The 16,739-nt window shown below is 35.4% G+C and overlaps 1 protein-coding gene across 4 annotated transcripts in view; it reads left to right on the forward strand.

Annotated features, from left to right (window-relative positions):
- Positions 1-16,739, forward strand: part of TTC7B (tetratricopeptide repeat domain 7B) — a 133,895-nt gene that overhangs the window by 88,407 nt on the left and 28,749 nt on the right. For 2 of the 4 annotated variants that reach the window (XM_051806600.1, XM_051806602.1), the window contains 3 exons: positions 2,457-2,621; positions 9,346-9,486; positions 14,814-15,016. In XM_051806600.1, the coding sequence (XP_051662560.1) occupies positions 2,457-2,621; positions 9,346-9,486; positions 14,814-15,016 (509 nt within the window). Of the gene's footprint in view, positions 1-2,456; positions 2,622-3,869; positions 3,921-9,345; positions 9,487-14,813; positions 15,017-16,739 lie in introns of all 4 variants that reach the window. The other 2 variants (XM_051806603.1, XM_051806601.1) reach the window with 2 other exon arrangements.

Genomic DNA, 16,739 nt, shown 5'->3' on the forward strand with positions numbered 1-16,739 from the left:
TTTGTTTAGTATCAGAATTGTGCATTACATAAAAATCCAATTTAGATATTTAACTTCTGAAAGTTAAAATTGGATTGAATGATCACTCAGTTTTGAATTTAAAATAAAGTAAAAGTATTCTGTGCTTGCTATAGTGCAAACAGTTATGATTACAAAGATCAGGTCACCTGATTTCAAAGAATTGCAATATGTTATGGCATAATGTAGCTTGGTGCCCCTAATGTGGAATTTTATGTCTCCTTCTATTTGTGTAGTTAAAATGGAGAAGATGACATTATATGTGGTGATCATTCTATATTCTAGTCTAGCTCATTGTTTCATTTTTAAGAATATATATAGATTTTATAGGTTTCATTTACATATATAGATAGACATAGCTATAGATAAAATTTTATGCCTTAAAAAAAGTGCTTTTTGGGGAGGGGTGTTGTAAAAGGGCTTTTTGTGGTTAGTTGTGATTTTTTTGTTTGTTATTTTTCCAGTGGGGACATACAGCTTTTGATCTACACCCCCAGGGTGTACTATTTTACATCTACCACACTTGAGAGCATAGTGAATTGCTGCATTTTAAAGAGTGCAGATTCCTCAATGCTTTTAAGTAAAGATGAACCCTCATCCAAAATGGGGAGCTTTCCAAGAAACTTGCCCCAGATTCAAGTTCTGCAGACAATATCTTGATTGGAAAACAGGATCTCTGCATATATTCTGATTTTTCTGGCAGGTCCAAATTGTCTTTTTTCTGAATCTCACCTGTGTTGCTAGAATTTCACTGTCAAGGAGAACAAGATGGGAAATTAAAATTATGGGGTCCCTTTTTGATTATTTATCTTATAAAAGGTAATTGTGAAGGATGGGGGGGGTCCTTTTTTTTTTTAAATTGAGAATTGGAGTTGGTTTTGTTTTTTGGTGGGTTTTTTCAGTTGTTCATTTTAGCAGAAGAAACCTTGTTGCAATACCAATACTCTGGTATATTGCAATACCAGTTTCTGGCAAGAACTAGAACTCTGTTATGTACTCTCTCAATATATAAAAAAACTTCACATCCAGGATTTGTCCAGAATTTTTCTTCCAGAATATTATATAAAAATTTTGCAGGAATTAAAAGGTTATATATAAGAATGAAAGAAGTGAAGCTTGTCATAGTGTTCGAGAAAGCTCAAGCAGACTGTCAATAACATATTGTTCACAATAGCAGATGATAAAAACAATAGGTGATCAGGATGTTAGACCTTTATAGGGTTGAAAGAGCTTATCTGCAAACTCTGTGGATCCACAGTGGTTAGAAATGCAGAAGGAATTTGACAAATAAATAAACGAATGTTAAAATGCAAGAAAGTTATTGCTGAAAATCCTCTTAGAATGAAAATGTTTGCTCCCTTCCTTGTTACACAGTGTAGTGCTACTTTGTGTATATGTGTGTATGCACGCAAATTTAGAAGTTTTCCCCTTCCTAACTTTGCTTGTCATCTATGATGATGATGCCATTTGCCTGTCTAGCCCTGAATTCAGTCAATCTAAATACCAAGAAATGAGAGCTAAAATTCAAATCTGAACTCTTATGTACTTGAAATTTAATTTTTAAAATCCTTCAAAAAATCTAGGTTTGATGGGTGTAAATCCTTTTTTTTAGGTGTATCAATTAAGCAGAAGTTGACATCTAAAAAAAAAGTTATTAAAAAACTGCTTTATATAGAGGTCTTACCAATACCATAATGATTAAGAGATTTAAGTTTAAATTTGTGTAGCCCTTGAATATCAAAAGAGTGTATTGTGAGTTTCTTACAAGGCAAGACTGTTGATTCTAGTGCTCTGGTCAATAACTGTGCCAGATTTACTTTAAGTTTGCCCTCTGTTTCAGCTGACTTGCTGTGAGTGGCATGCACCTATGTTTGTATATGTTGATGAAGGAAATAAATATAGAGGGGGGTGCAAAAAAAGAGTTTCGATGAATCAATCACTGAAGTAAAATCTCATAGGGAGACAGACACATTTCATATCCAAAAGTAGATATGTGTATGGAAATCACCAGAGACTCATTGGTTATTTGGTTAAGAGAAGTTGCATTCAATCTTTTAAAAAGCAGAGTATTCAATTTGGTTGGAGTCCACTGAGTTTATTATAGGAAGAAACAATATTACTTTAGACTTTGGTCTTTATTTCCCCTTTAATTTATTTTTAAAATTTATGCATTAGAACATAGTGAAAAATATCTTTATTTTACTTTTGTACTCTAGTTTAGTATGGAAGGAGAGTACATGTAAGTAAAAGGGTATTTTTCATTGCTGTTGCTCTCAGAAGTGATATTTATTTTATGTAGAAACCATTTCCATCTTACTGAATCGTGACACAAATGCTTTACATTTTTGGCATCTATTAGTCCATTAAACCCTGTTGAATCTTTTTTCTTTCCTGCCCTCCCCACACCCCTTTATCATTCTCTTTGTTTCGCTTTTTAGCCTCTGATACTTCCTCATCTTCTCTCTCAAGAACAGAGTCTCCTCTCCAACTGTTTGTATCTTCTCATCTTCCTCATCCTCATCCTAAACCAGATATCTTTATCTGGCCCCATGCAGCCTCTCCATACTGTGACCAAGTTCCTGAGCCCCGTACACCTACTCGCTGTAAATTGGCTTTCTATTCCTGATGGGCATGTTTGTGCTGTATTTTTCTGATAATCTTCACAACTGATAAACTGTGTTTAAATAGATTATGTTTCAACAGAATGTCAATGAAATCCAGCCTTTCAGCTGCCTTTCGTACAAACTTTACAGCAATGCTGCTAGAGTAGTTCAGGTGACAGGTTAAAATCAACATAGGTTTTCAGGGATTTCTTTTTAACTCTTTTTAACTTCTGTTAAATTGTCCTTCACTGATACCTTTATAAATAGCACTTTTTTGTCACTGAATTTACTGTAATCCAATCTTGATTAGGTTTTGACACCTAGTCTTTAAACTGATGTCATATCAAAGGTATTAATTCCTAACAAAACATAGAAAATAAATCTTTGCATATTAGCAAAATTTGCTTGTTAAAATAGCTGACATAAGACCGGAGTTTTGGAAGCACTAGCTCACTAGCTCATGTAAGCCTGTAACTGGAAGTTAAGGAAAGCACTTCCTTCAAACTCAAGGAAATCCATGTCCTACAGAAGTTAAGTCTGACTTTCTTGAAATATTTGAATACTGATTGACTTCTGTTGCAGGTTTGGGCATCGTTGAGTTGAACTTGCTCAGAGCTACTTTATATAAAAACAGTACATCCCAGTTAGCATTAATTGGCTTGTTCTTGTTCTTTCAAAGCTACAAGTTAACAAGAACCTACTCAAGAATGAAGGCAAACTGAAAGAACACCGAAGCCAAAGCACAGATTCGATTATGTGAAGCCCAGATTTTCCACTTCCAAGCTACTGTATCCTCAGGGAAAGGAGCTTCCACCATATGCATGAGAAGTAGCAGAACTATGGAAAAAAAAAAGATGTTGGAGTCCTTTGTGTAGTGTCAAAAATTATTGAAAGTTAAAGCTGTCTGAGTAAGGAGCGGTTTCCCTAGATGCTTATAGTATGTTAGTATAGTTTCCAGGGCTGAAAAATCTCATATTCTTTATCTTGCTCAATTCTTTTTTTTTCCCTAGTGAAAGAAGCCCAAGGCATTTTCTATCATCAACTTGACTTCTGTTGAACAGGAACATGACTTTAGAGGTGTAGCATCTTACCTAATTTTTTATTTCTTGAAATTCTGTAAACCTGATTTACAGTTTGAAGATTATCAGAAATCCTCTGGCTTTCTTGGAGTTTTTGGCTTATATATACATATAACATTTTTTTTTCTTCTTACTTTGTGTTTTAATTTGTGGTTTGATCTGTCCAAAGGCAATCCATCAGATGCTTACTTTCATGGTTTTTACTCCCTTTTTTCAGTTTGTAAGTAGTATTCACTGTGCATTTCTATTAATTTCTCAAGGACTAAAATCACCTTTTCCTTTACCACAAAACGTACATGTTTTGTCCATCAGTAGTGGAAGCTTTGATAGTGTGTAAAACAAGGCTGATGCTCTTTGCTCATTCAGAACCCTGAGGGCTGTAATCTTATGAGATCTGAATGCACTCAACTAACACTTGCATTTAATAATTAAAGAGGCAGTATTCATTTCTAGAGGACTGCAAATAAAGATATATTAGGAAGGTCTTGTGTACCATAATGGCCAGCTGCCAGTATGTTGTATTAGAGAAGATTTTATGCCACTGCTGTTCCTAAAGGAGTATGTTGCAACTACTGTCATGAGTTATAATAAACTATTGCTTTATTTTGTGGTACAAATTTTACTTGTAGAATAAAGGAAGAGTACACTTTGAAATAATGAAATTATGAAATCAAGCTCAGTAAGAGAGAATGAAGAATATGGATCAATAAAAATAACTGCTACTTTAATCAGGACGTTAAATAATATTCTTTTTCTTCAAACAGTTACCTTATAAAGCTGTGTGCTTAGCCTTGAATAGTAGATTATTTTTTTTCATTGATTGCTTTACCTTTTCATAAATTTTTATGGTGTAGTACAGGACCAATTTGGTGAAGGAGAGAAAAGTAAGAAGATACATAAACCAACATGTTTGACAGTGACTAAGCACAGAAAATCTTTTTCAAAGTGCTGAGAGGATGCTTTATCAATGATGCTGTCTGTACTTGACTACTGTCATCTCCACGCATACCTTTGCAGCAAAACATAAACTAGCTTTGTAATTTGTGATTGTGAAAGGTGTCTCAGACTCTTAATGAATTTTAAAGGAAAAAAATTTTAATTTTGGCTAAACCTACCAGTCTGTCTTATTAAATGCATCACTTGGGTGATGTATTAGTCCTGCAGAAGGTACTGCCTCTTTGTATCAAGCAATTGCTTTTCTTAGCATAGAGTTGTCTGTGTGTCACATCACTAATGTTCTTACTGCCAACTGTGTGCATGTAAAGTTGAAAGTCGTGGGGTTTTTCCTCTTTTTCTCCTGCATGAGCATTGCAGTTAAAGTATTTTTTCTAAATGTAAATGTTGAAATGTTGAAAACATGATGAATGTAAAACTGTTGAGTAATATTCTCTTTTACGGCATAAAAAGAAAACCTGCCATAGTGCTTTTATCAGTTGGTATGAACATGTTCCATGAAAGATGATAGTCCAGTCTTTTACTCATTTTCAGAAGGAAAATTGGATGTTCATAACAAAGTGATTTTGTTTTTCTCCAAGCTTGCATTCCAGATAGGTGCTGTTAGGGACCACTTATTAGTTTATGTCCATCAGGCTACATTGTGAAGAATTTATGAGGAAATGACCAAGAAAAGAACTGAAGAAATCATAACACATTCATTTACATAGGGTGACTTATAAATGGTATTTAATAGATGGGTTCATGTTGACTCTTCTGTAATATTAAGAAAAGCCTGAAGAGAGTAAGTTGAATGCTTTATTCACAAAAGTTGTACTGTAGGTGTGACTTGGAAGAGAAAGGTTTCTGTGAGATTACTTAACTTCTTGGTTAAATTGTGTTTGTTCAAGGCTGTTGGTAGGTTTTCTATTTGAGATTTAGTTGAAACACAGAATCTGCAACTGTGGTTGCTGCAGACTGTATGTTAGCATGGTGAGTAGAAACTGTAAATTCTAGACCAGTGCAATTATAGGAAACCTGAGTGAGAGGTTATTGGATTTTTATTTAGGAACATTTTGACATGGTTAAGACCTTCTGTCACACTTTGCAGTGTGCAATGTGATTGTGATTCCAGATGTTAATCAATAAGTTAGCTTGGTTGGTTAGAGCATAGTGCTAATAACACCAAGATCGTGGGATTGATCCCTGTATGGGCCATTCACTTAAGAGTTGGACTCAATGATCCATGTGGGTCCCTTCCAACTCAGAATATTCTGTGATTTAAAGTAATTTAAGTAGTGAATTCTAGATCTTGCAAAGACAGTTCCTGTTTCACACTTGGCCTTTTGTAGTATAAACAAGCTTCAGAGCAAAACTAACTAACTAAAAGTGAGTAGCCGGAATCTATTTGGTGATATAATACTTTTCCAGACCTCATGCTTTTCTCTCTCAAAATAAACACTTTTTACTGCTTGTGGTATTTTGAGGGAATTTTTTCTTGATTCTTAAGTGTCATGCTCTAACAGCAGGTATAGAAGTTGTCTAGAAGAGGAAGGATATTTGTGTGCGTGAAAGATGTGGTAAAATTTTAAATCAGAAATTGCTGCTACTCTATCTGAGCATTTGAAGGAAGCTACAACAGTGAATTGTAACACTGAAAGTGAGGCTATGTTTGTGTTTGGCTGTTGGGTGCTGAACTCAGACCAGTGAAAGCAAAGTGCAGATAAGACTGGGAAGAGAGAGCAGAGCTTACAGTGAAACTATCAGGGAGCCACCAAATAAGTAACTGGCTGTGTAGGATCTGTGAGACCTCAAGCAGACTTTAAGATGACTTCAGGACCTATACCTTACCCTCAGTTTCTCACAAACCACTTTGTATCTTTAGCAGTTGTAGTTGAAATTACTGTATGTTTTAGAATTGTAATGTAAATATAAAAATCTGAACCTGAGCATCCTGGGCTAGAACAAGGAACAAAGAATTCAGATAAGTTAGTTCTAGTAAGAAAAGGCAGGAATAAAATTTGAAGGAAGGCAGGAAAAAGCTTTTTAGTACGGAAGATCTTTAAATGATTTTTAGTTATCTGCAAAATGAAAGTTTACTAAATGTGTTTCAACAGAAGGAGGCAGAAATGAGTCAGATGACAGCTAATTGTGGCTATACTGAAGAAGTATTTACAGGTTTATGAGTTAGAGCTATCAACATGAGTGCAATGTACCTGAAAGATGCCCGACTGGACAGTGTTAAAAAAAAAAAAAAGAAAGAAAAAGGGTTATAGCAAAGATGTAAATGTATGGTAAAGTATACAATGGCTGTGCTGATTAGATATGCAAGGCTGTACTAGAGGTCATCCTTCCTTCTTTTGGAAACTGTAGCCCTGTCCTTGATATCTCTCTTAACCAATGCAAAGAGGGTTATTAAAGAAACAAAACCAAACTAAAAAAGCACAATTATCAATGGTCTTTGCTGTTTTGTGACATCCTTAAGTTCGCTACATTTTAAATAAGACTGCAGTGTGAAAGATTTCAAGGGCTGGAATTCCCAAACAAAAAGTTTACACCAAGTTTCTTTGTATGCTGCTTAACATTGATCTTCAAACTTGAACCCCAAGAATCCATTTGTTTGCAATATTGTTTAAATTTAGTTGATTATATTGAATAATCTACAGCCTGAGTTTCTAAAAGTCTAGAAGACTTGCTGTGTATATGTGTATCTTATCTTCAGAGAACTAATTGCTGCAATATGTTAAGGATTACCTCTTTCCTAAGGAGGAAATATAAACAATTTGAATAATACCACTTAAAAAAAATTTTTCTAAGAAGATATTTTATGGTTTTTTCCTCTTTTTTGTTCCACTTAGTATAAAATCCAGGGTAGGAAGCGCTCAGTATCCACTCTGTTTTAATTTAATATGGGTGGCAATGAAACTCATAAGAATTTTATCACAGTATAGGCGTTTTTTATGAATAAATTGATTTACAAAAAGTTTTAATAATATATTACCATATGTGCTTTATGGTTAAGTACTAGAGGCTTAAAATCTAACAGCACATTTTTGACATGAAATTACTTGTGGCCTAGCTAGCAGCCAGAGTCCTTGCTTTACACAATAGAAAGTATAGGCACTTTTTAATACTAAATTGCATACTTACTTTTCAGAAGGAAGGGATTAGATAATCTCCTGTGTGTCAATGAATCGCACCTTTTCTTTACAAATTGTTCTGGAGAGACAAGAAGCCTCTTTCACTGTTAGTCCCCTGAAGGGTAAGAAGTGACAGTCTTCAGTGAGGTGCATTTAGAGAAACGGCTGTCAGACAAGAAAAGGGTTGCTGATGACCAGTACTTATTTATGGTACCCTTGCTAGTATTTTTCTTGGAATACACTCCATGTGCTTCTTACTTAGACGTTTTTATTTCTTCAGAAGTCAAGCCTTAAAATAAGATACACAAAAACTTTAGTGAATGTTCAGCTGTGAAGGCTGGAGTTTGAATTGTTTCATCAGCCAGTAAAGGAGAGCAAGCTCCACTGCCACGTACTGTTTCAGATCTCCCAGGCAATTCCTTTTCATAATGATATGAAGTGCTAATTATGTCCTGTGCTGCTTTTCCCTTGTTTCTGTCACTTAAAGGAAATATGATGCACACTTTCAGACAACCTTCCTCCTAATCTATATACTGGGAGTTTCTCATACTTTTTGGTTTTCTGACTTACCTTGTCACACTTAAGAACGTATGTTTTATGTGGCAGATCTCTTCTTTAAAATTCCCATGATACTGAGCGTAAAGGTTTTATTTCATAACTTCTAGTGATGAGGACAAACTTTTGGGGTGCAGTTCAACTTTTACAGGAATCAGTTCTTTCTTTTATAGTATCTGCAGAACATTTTACTGTCATTATTTATTAATCAGGTCTAGTGAGTCTGAGATTTTCTAATTTGTAATTATAAAACAATTAGAAATATGTTGAGACTTAGATGACAAGAAGGGGTGTCGCTTAAAATATTCATGTCCTTGATTTTAAAAGAAAATCACTACTGGATATGCTGGCAGTAAGTAGCAATCAAAAGTACAATTGCCATTAGGTATTCTCTAGCCATGGCAGCTTTTATCCTTAGTGTACCTTGGGAATGTTCTTTAAGCAAGGGACTTTTTTGCCACAAGGCATTTTAACTCAGACTTCTTGATTAGTTGAGTTTTACATTCAGTGCAGTTTAGTTGTGCATTTGTGATGGGGTATGTTGTGATTGTCTTGTGTATTTTAGTTCTCTTTTTTTTTTTACTCTGTTATTAGTCTTAAAATAATCCTCTAATTGCACTCTATAGAAAGACATAGCAAATACTAATATCAAAGTGCATGCAGCAACCTGAAGACTTTAGTGTACAATACCATCACAAACCTTTTTCGGATTGTACATTGCCAGAAAAGAAGTGTCAAGTTTAATAGAGAGTATTCATAATAGCAACCCAAAAAAGCATCCAATAGTTACCAATGTCCAGTGTGTTTTTATATAGTCTTTCAGACAAGAATAAAAGCTTTCATAAGAAGGAAAAATACCCTATTTAAAAAAACTTCTCTAAAATGGTAAATGCAAATTAAATATGAGGAATTTGGGGTAAAGCCTCTTATGAAAAGGGTCACTGTTAAATGTTTTATGCAACGTACATGGCCTTTGTTCTTTCTATGATGGTAAATTTTTTTTTATTGCTTCTGCAGGTTCAGTCCATGCCACATCAATAGCAGCTTCCAGAGTGGAGCAAGCGTTGTCCGAGGTTGCTTCATCTCTGCAAAGCAGTGCCCCTAAACAAGGTCCCCTGCATCCTTGGATGACTCTGGCTCAAATATGGCTTCATGCAGGTATTATGAAAGTAAAATTTATTTTTCTTTGTCCTCCCCTTTCTTGCTAGCCTAAGGACTTGCAAAAATCTGTTTGTTTCATTCAGAATCTGTTATCACTTATCAGATCAAATATTTTCCATGTATGTGGCACTGAAGCAAGCCAAGAAATAAAAAGCACACTAGAGTTGTTCTGTATGTAAGTCAGTTTATAAAAGATAAGACAGTACTTTTAGAATGCAGTTGTTATCAATGGAGTCATATCTTCTGTAGAACAAAAGGAACACTCTCTCCCTTATCCCTGAAGAATTTAATTTCTGATGTACATAGAGAATCTTAGTATAGGGAAAATTAGGTGTCCTGATTCCGTTGAATGCAAAAAGATGTTTGTAAGATTATTGAATAGAGTTCGTGTAACTACAGGTCTTTATAATTGTAAATAAATAACTCTGCATATGTGGGGAAAAAAACAGTAGTAGTTGAGCAACCTGTCCCTTGAAGCTGTGATAATGAGCTCTCGTTCACTTCTCTTCCTTCTGACTTCATTAATGTAAGATACCCAGGATTGTTTGTCTAAATGTGGAGCCATCTTGAGTGGATTTAGTATTGTTATGCTGCTCCAAGCCTCAAGCTAAATGCAATATCACAAGTGACAGTTACATAAAATTTTAACCAGAAAGTGATAATGCAGTGTATTTTTACACAGTTAAAAATGTATAACTTGCAATTGTTTTTAATGATATTTGCATCAGAAAGGCGTAATTTAGGAATCATCCAGCAATTGTTCTGCTTTGGTCTGCTCTCAGAGCATTTTTTCAGTGATACGCTTTTTTTTTTCCCTTCATGTTTATATTTAACAAAACTGTCCTTTATTTCTTAGCATTTTAATTTACCTATTTGCATTAACAGTTTTATTGTGTGAAAGTCATTGCAGGGCAATGGCTCCCAGTTATTAATGGTTTAGTGGTTTAGAGGAAAAACCCAGAAGATTGGAAAGAAAGAGCAATTACAGTGATTAATAATAGTGATCTCATTTGGGGGTGGAAAGGCTCCTTGAAAACAACACAGATTAGAACAACGTAGGGTCCAACAGGGCATAGTGTAGTCTCCTGCCCTGCATCATGGCATCATGGATTTAAATATTTATAAACTGTCACAGACAACCATCCAGAGTAACTCTTAGCATCTGTAATGCTGATAATTTCTCAGCCTTCCTTAGCAGCTCGTTGAACTGCTAATTTTCTGTTTGCTTTTTTTAGTTTTTGTTGGTCATGTCCTGTTGTTGATTTTTCGATTCATGCAAGTGACTGCTGCTGTTTTGCCCACAAAGGAGGGGTCTGGAGACACTTTTCTAATACCTTTTTAGTTCACAACTTAATCAGATTTGCATACACATTGGTGGTTAGCTGCTGCAATCCACTACACAGGCCACTTTTCACTCTTAAAAATATCTATCTTGGCACACGTGGTCTGTAGGCCATATTCTTGCCTCCCAGCAGAAGGAAGCATGGCTGGGAAGTAGGAGAGAGCTGGGTTGGACAATGAACTGAAGTGTTAAACATCCAGTAGAAGGACACTGCAGAGCATGAAGAGTGCTCTACCTGTTTGTGTATGGGAAGCAGTGAAAACAAAAAATCCCAAGAGATTAGAGAGCTGCTGTCTACCTTCAGAGAAGGTTCTGCAACCTGAAGTCTGCTTCCTTTCTTTTTGACATGATCCTGTTCTTGGTGCTTCTGTTGGTGATTTGTACTGTGTTTCAGAGTCTTTAGGTATCCTGCTGTTTAGCTGCTTGTCCTGCTACAGTAAATATGCTGAGCCTTGAGAAAAGCTCTTAACTGTAGGAACACTGAGAATAAAGTTTTTTCCCAGAAGCACAATACAAAACAGATATTCTGGAAGGTGTCTTCATCAGTGTATATATAGGTTACTTGCATAGAAAACAGCGATAAAATTACTTAACAAATTACTTAACGCCTTACAGCACATATTCTTTAAATAAAAGTGAAGATTTACCATTGGGAAATTGCTTCCTTTTTGGGACTCATGCCACATTTAACTATTTGAGTACCTGTATGGTTGTGCAGGGTTTTACTTCTTAATGGGGGAGAGAAAAATCTTTAATAAGCTTTAAATCTTAAAATACAAAAATTAAGAATTATTCTTCATGTAAGATTATAGAGACATGGAAAAGTTATGTAAATAAGTTCTAATACATGCAAAACTTAGTGGAAGATATTTACTCAAACTAATACAGGTGGTGTAAAAAAATAGAAAAATGCTTGTTCTTATGGATGGATATACAGTGTCATTTCAGCTGTCATTAGTGTAAATGAGCATGGCATTCAGTCCATAGAAGTTGATTTTGTACACAGTAACCGGCTTTTAATTTTTCATCTTGTTTTTATTAATGGACTGTTTCAGCCTTTCATTTTTGGACATATCATGTAAAGGTGGAAAATCGGGCTTATTTTAAATGTGAAACTAAGTGACTTTTGCAATTAGTCCATTCTTCAGTAGCTCACTGTTAAAAACCTGACCTGTCCCTAAGTGATCAATGACTGTGATAGTCCTTTGAGAAATGCATCAAGACTGAACTCATTATTGCTGTGCTGCTTGATTGGAAAATAGATTGATTCCTCAATAAAATACACACGTAAGTGTTGGAAGTGTTTGAGCCAGAAGGCATTCTTGGTGTTCCCCAGGTGGAGATACTGGAAAGAGCACATCAGATTGGCACCTGGTTTCTTTTTAAACGGCTGCTCCTCTGAGATGTTCCTACAAAGTCTGCTGGCACTTGCCAGTTTTCCACAACTGATTTGTTTGAATTTGTCATGTTAGTTTTTAACATTTTTATTCGGTTTGAAGTCATTATCTCAGAATGAACAGCTCTCCTTTGAATTCAGAAATTTCCTGAATGAACTTTCATACTTAACTACAACTTCCATTTTCTAGTCATTCATTCATGCACAGTTTTTCAAAAAGCCTGCTATATATTCTGTTGGGGTGGCATAACTTCTGGTAGAGGAAAGGAGAAGATTGTTTAAAGTTATTACAGAGTTACTTTAAAAACAAAAGGAATTATTTGTTTAAATTTAATACTTTTAAGAAGGTGTGTTAATAACTCAAATTTCTCTGCTGCAGTTCATGAGCAGGACAGCAAGATTTATTATCTCTTACATTAACAGAAGATGAATTTGTAAGCAGTATTGCAGCCTAGTGTTAAAAGTTATTACTACTATAATTGTTTCTTCTCAAGAAATACAGAATTTCAACTGTATTCTGTTAAAATAGACAATCTCTGCTTATATTTCAGTCTAGAATTATTGTGATAGCAGACAATCACCAATGGGAGTAATTTTTAGTTACTGAGTATTAATATCTAATAATTATCTTATTAATTGCCTAATTAATAATTAACTTTACATAGTACCTTTTACAATCTGTGTAAATTATATTTTTCTGAACTTGTCTTTTCACCAAGCAACTAGGGAGTGTGTATTTCAAATTATGTTTCAAATCTGGTGATACTGGAGAAGAGGCACAAGACCCGTAGAGCTCAAATGGTTATCATTTAAATAATGTAGTGTATTTTGTACTCACTAAAATGTTGTTTCTCACATAGTACCTTTTCAAAAAGCACTCAAGAGTAACAGTACCCAAAGCTTTCCAAAAATATTGTAGGGTTTTTTTAAAAAAACACCTCTGAGTAAAATTCACAGTTTCTGCTCTATGTACAACTCAAAAATTAGGCTACCACTTGCTCTTTGAAGTCTACTAACAGTAAAAGTAAAATCCTAGAAAAATTATATTCTCCTAAATTTTGATTTTGATTGCAAAATTTTATGTGTTCATTGTCTTCCAGAAGAAAGAACTTTGCTGTTCTTTAGTTATACAGTACCATCTCTGACTGTGTGAGGTGGTTCTTTTAGGGTTAGGGGAAAAAAATGTGACTGGATCTGCAATTTCATGTGTTAGTTCTTCATGTGGGTGAGACTTTTTCCATCAAATAACATTTCAGTAGTTTCTAAAAATATACTGCATTAATCAATACATCCATGTGGACACGCTGTGTTTGGTAGAATGTGTTCTGTGAAATCACCGAGTCAACTGAGAAGCAAAATAATGCTCCTCTGGTAGAAAAAGACCTGTTGTCCCACCAATAGGATCAGGTCTTAGAGGAAGAAAATAATTTGTTCTTGCAATCCTACAAAAATTGGTTAAAAAAATAGAAGATGAGAAAGAACTTTAAACTGTGTTTGCCCATCTACTGCTACTGAAAGTCAATGTTTTGTTAGTCATTGTTATAAATTAATTTTGATGAAAATAATAATTGTGAATATTCATAGCAGGTATCACCTGTAAGTTACAGTTTATACACTCTGCTGTACTGAAGTTAACTAGTTAGAGATACTGTCAAGTCTGTTTGATGCAATTATCTCGGAGAAAAGTCCTTTTAAAGGCACTCAAACATCAGTCTCATTTAGAGTTTTAGGCATAATCCCAAATCCACTGTAGTAGTGTGAGTTCCTGATCTGAGAGACTTTAAACCAAGATGGGTGGCCTGTACAGTACAGTGAGAGGCATATCTTGAGCAGTGATAGATCACTTTGCTGTTTCGATGCAGCACCTTGATTTAAACCTTAATCTGTAAAAACCTTGCACAGTGCAATACAATAGAATGCAGTTATACAATTACTTTGAGGCTTCATTTTTATTGGGTCTGTACCAACATAAAGAGAAAGGTGACCCAACTCAGAATTTTTAATAGTTTTTTCTTGCATTTAGGATCTCTTTATTCCTCTCTTCTCCCACTCTTTCAGCAAGAGATTAAGATAATCCAGCAGGGTAGAGAAATAGCAGTGTTGAAGAGTGTCATAAGAGCTACTGAAGGCAAATACTTGTTCTATTGTTAGTTGTTAATTGCTTACTGAATGAACTCTTTCTTTTCGCCCTATAGTCAATCTGATTTACAGAAGTGTATGTCTGGCTACTCAATTGGTTTAAATAGTACTGGAATACTGGCATGCTCACATCTCAAAAATAAAACTAAAATTAAAAAATCCCAGACTTAAGTTATAAATAACAAACTATAAAGAGAATTCTGGGGTTTAAAAAAGCCATTTAGAGGCTGTAACTCCTTTTATATCTAGAAAAGCAACTTTTCTAGAAGAATAATTAATTTAAAATAATTCAGGTAATAATTTCTCTTGAAATGCAAATTTTTGGGGGGAATATAGCCTTTGTTCAGAATGAAACTATTTACAAATAGAGCACATGTGACAACGTCTAATGTGACAATCTAATGATGAAGCAGGAATCATTAATTGATCCTCCCATTCCTTCCACAGCTGAAGTCTACATAGGGATTGGGAAGCCTGCTGAGGCCACAGCGTGTACCCAGGAAGCAGCTAATCTCTTTCCAATGTCCCACTATGTCCTCTACATGAGAGGTCAGGTGTCTGAACTTCGTGGAAATATTGATGAAGCCAAACGCTGGTATGAAGAGGCCTTATCTATTAGTCCTACACATGTGAAAAGCATGCAGAGACTGGTAAGTCTTGAGTCTACCTTCATAAGTGCTGTCATCTCAACTGATGATATTGTATTGTGAAATTGTGACCCATAGCTTATGAGTTTTGGATCTGTATTCTTATTAAGAAAATGCTTTGGAAACAGTCTTTTCTGGAATTTATTCTGTTGGGACGTAAAAAGGATCTGCAGGCAATAAGACTATTTCAGTCCTAATAGAGACTACAGAAAAAGAAATCATTTGCATCTGCCTAATATTCAACACCATTAGGAAATAAAGATGGCTTGTGATAAGATACTGTAGTCTAGAGGAAAGACCAGTGATTCTGCTATTCCAAACTAAAAGTTGAATTCATAAAATCATAGAATATCCTGAGTTGGAAAGGACCCACAAGGATCATCGAATCCAGCTTCTGACCCTGCATGGGACCATCCCCAAGAATCACACCATGTGACTGAGAATGTTGACAAAATGCTTCTTGAACTCAGTCAGGCTTGGCACTGTGACCACTTCCCTGGGGAGCCTGTTCCAGTGCCCCACTACCGTCTGGGTGAAGAACCTTTTTCTAATATCCAACCTAAACCTCCCTGACACAACTTCAGGCCATTCCCTCGGGTCCTGTCACTGGTCACCACAGAGAAGAGAGCAGTACCTGCCCCTCCTCTTCCCCTCACAAGGAAGTTGTAACTGCAGTGAGGTCTCCCCTCAGTCTCCTCTTCTCCAGGCTGAACAAGTGCCCTCAGCCACCATCTTTATTGCCCTCCTTTGGACAGTCTCTAATAGCTTAATATCTTTCTTATATTGTAGCACTCAAAACTGCATACAGGACTTGAGGTGAGGCCACACCAGCACAGAGTAGGGCTGATCTCTACATTCTGCATGTTTATTCGTTACCTTCATGCTACGTGGTTTCTTGAATTTTTGAAAGGTAGAGAATAAGTCTTGCCCTCAAATGAATGTAGCTTTAAGTACAAAGGTGCCTTCCCCAGCATAAATGTATGGTTTTTTATATACTTCATAAATACATACATGTATATATTCTGTGCTTACTATGTTAGGAAGATTACTTTCTCTCTTTTAATCCAGTTTTCTTCCAGATAGAGCAGAATATAACAGCTGAAATCAGCTTGTTACCAAATCTTTTTGTTCAGAAGTGGAAGCTGGTTCCTGCCTAGGTACTTATGAATTATTCAGAGAAATTTCTTGTGCATCCCCGAGGCAAACATATGAGACAAAAGATCAGATAGAAAGGCAACACAGGGAAAATTTTTTGTTTCGCCTTTTCAGCATTTCAGGATATTTGAGCCTGCTGACAAATGCCAAAAGGTTCCTTTCTCTGAAGGAGCAGACAGTCAACCTAAAGGAGTGCAACTCAGTGAAAATAAAACCTTATTTTCCTAGGTATCTTTTTGTCCCTCCTCTGAATCCACCTTTTAATAAATAGTGTGTAAACACACAATGCTCTTCAGAATAACTGAGAAATTAGCTGTCTTAAGAGATATGTGAGATGAAAATTACTGGGCTTCCAGTGAAAGTTTCCTTTTTATGAGCTTTTCTGAGTCCAAGCTGGGAGGTAACTGTTCATTTCATCGGATTGGCCAGTCCTTTACAAGAATTCTTATAATTTTAAATTTTGTTTCTAAAAGCTTTCTCTACTATTCTAGACGTTTTCTGCACTAAGATATTGTATTGAGTAGATTCTGAGAAATTTATGCTGTTTAAATACAAATATTAAAGATGTATG

Source organism: Manacus candei, unplaced genomic scaffold (assembly GCF_025592945.1).
Source record: "Manacus candei isolate 608988 ecotype Guabito, Panama unplaced genomic scaffold, ASM2559294v1 h1tg000067l, whole genome shotgun sequence".
NCBI classification, from domain to species: domain Eukaryota; kingdom Metazoa; phylum Chordata; class Aves; order Passeriformes; family Pipridae; genus Manacus; species Manacus candei.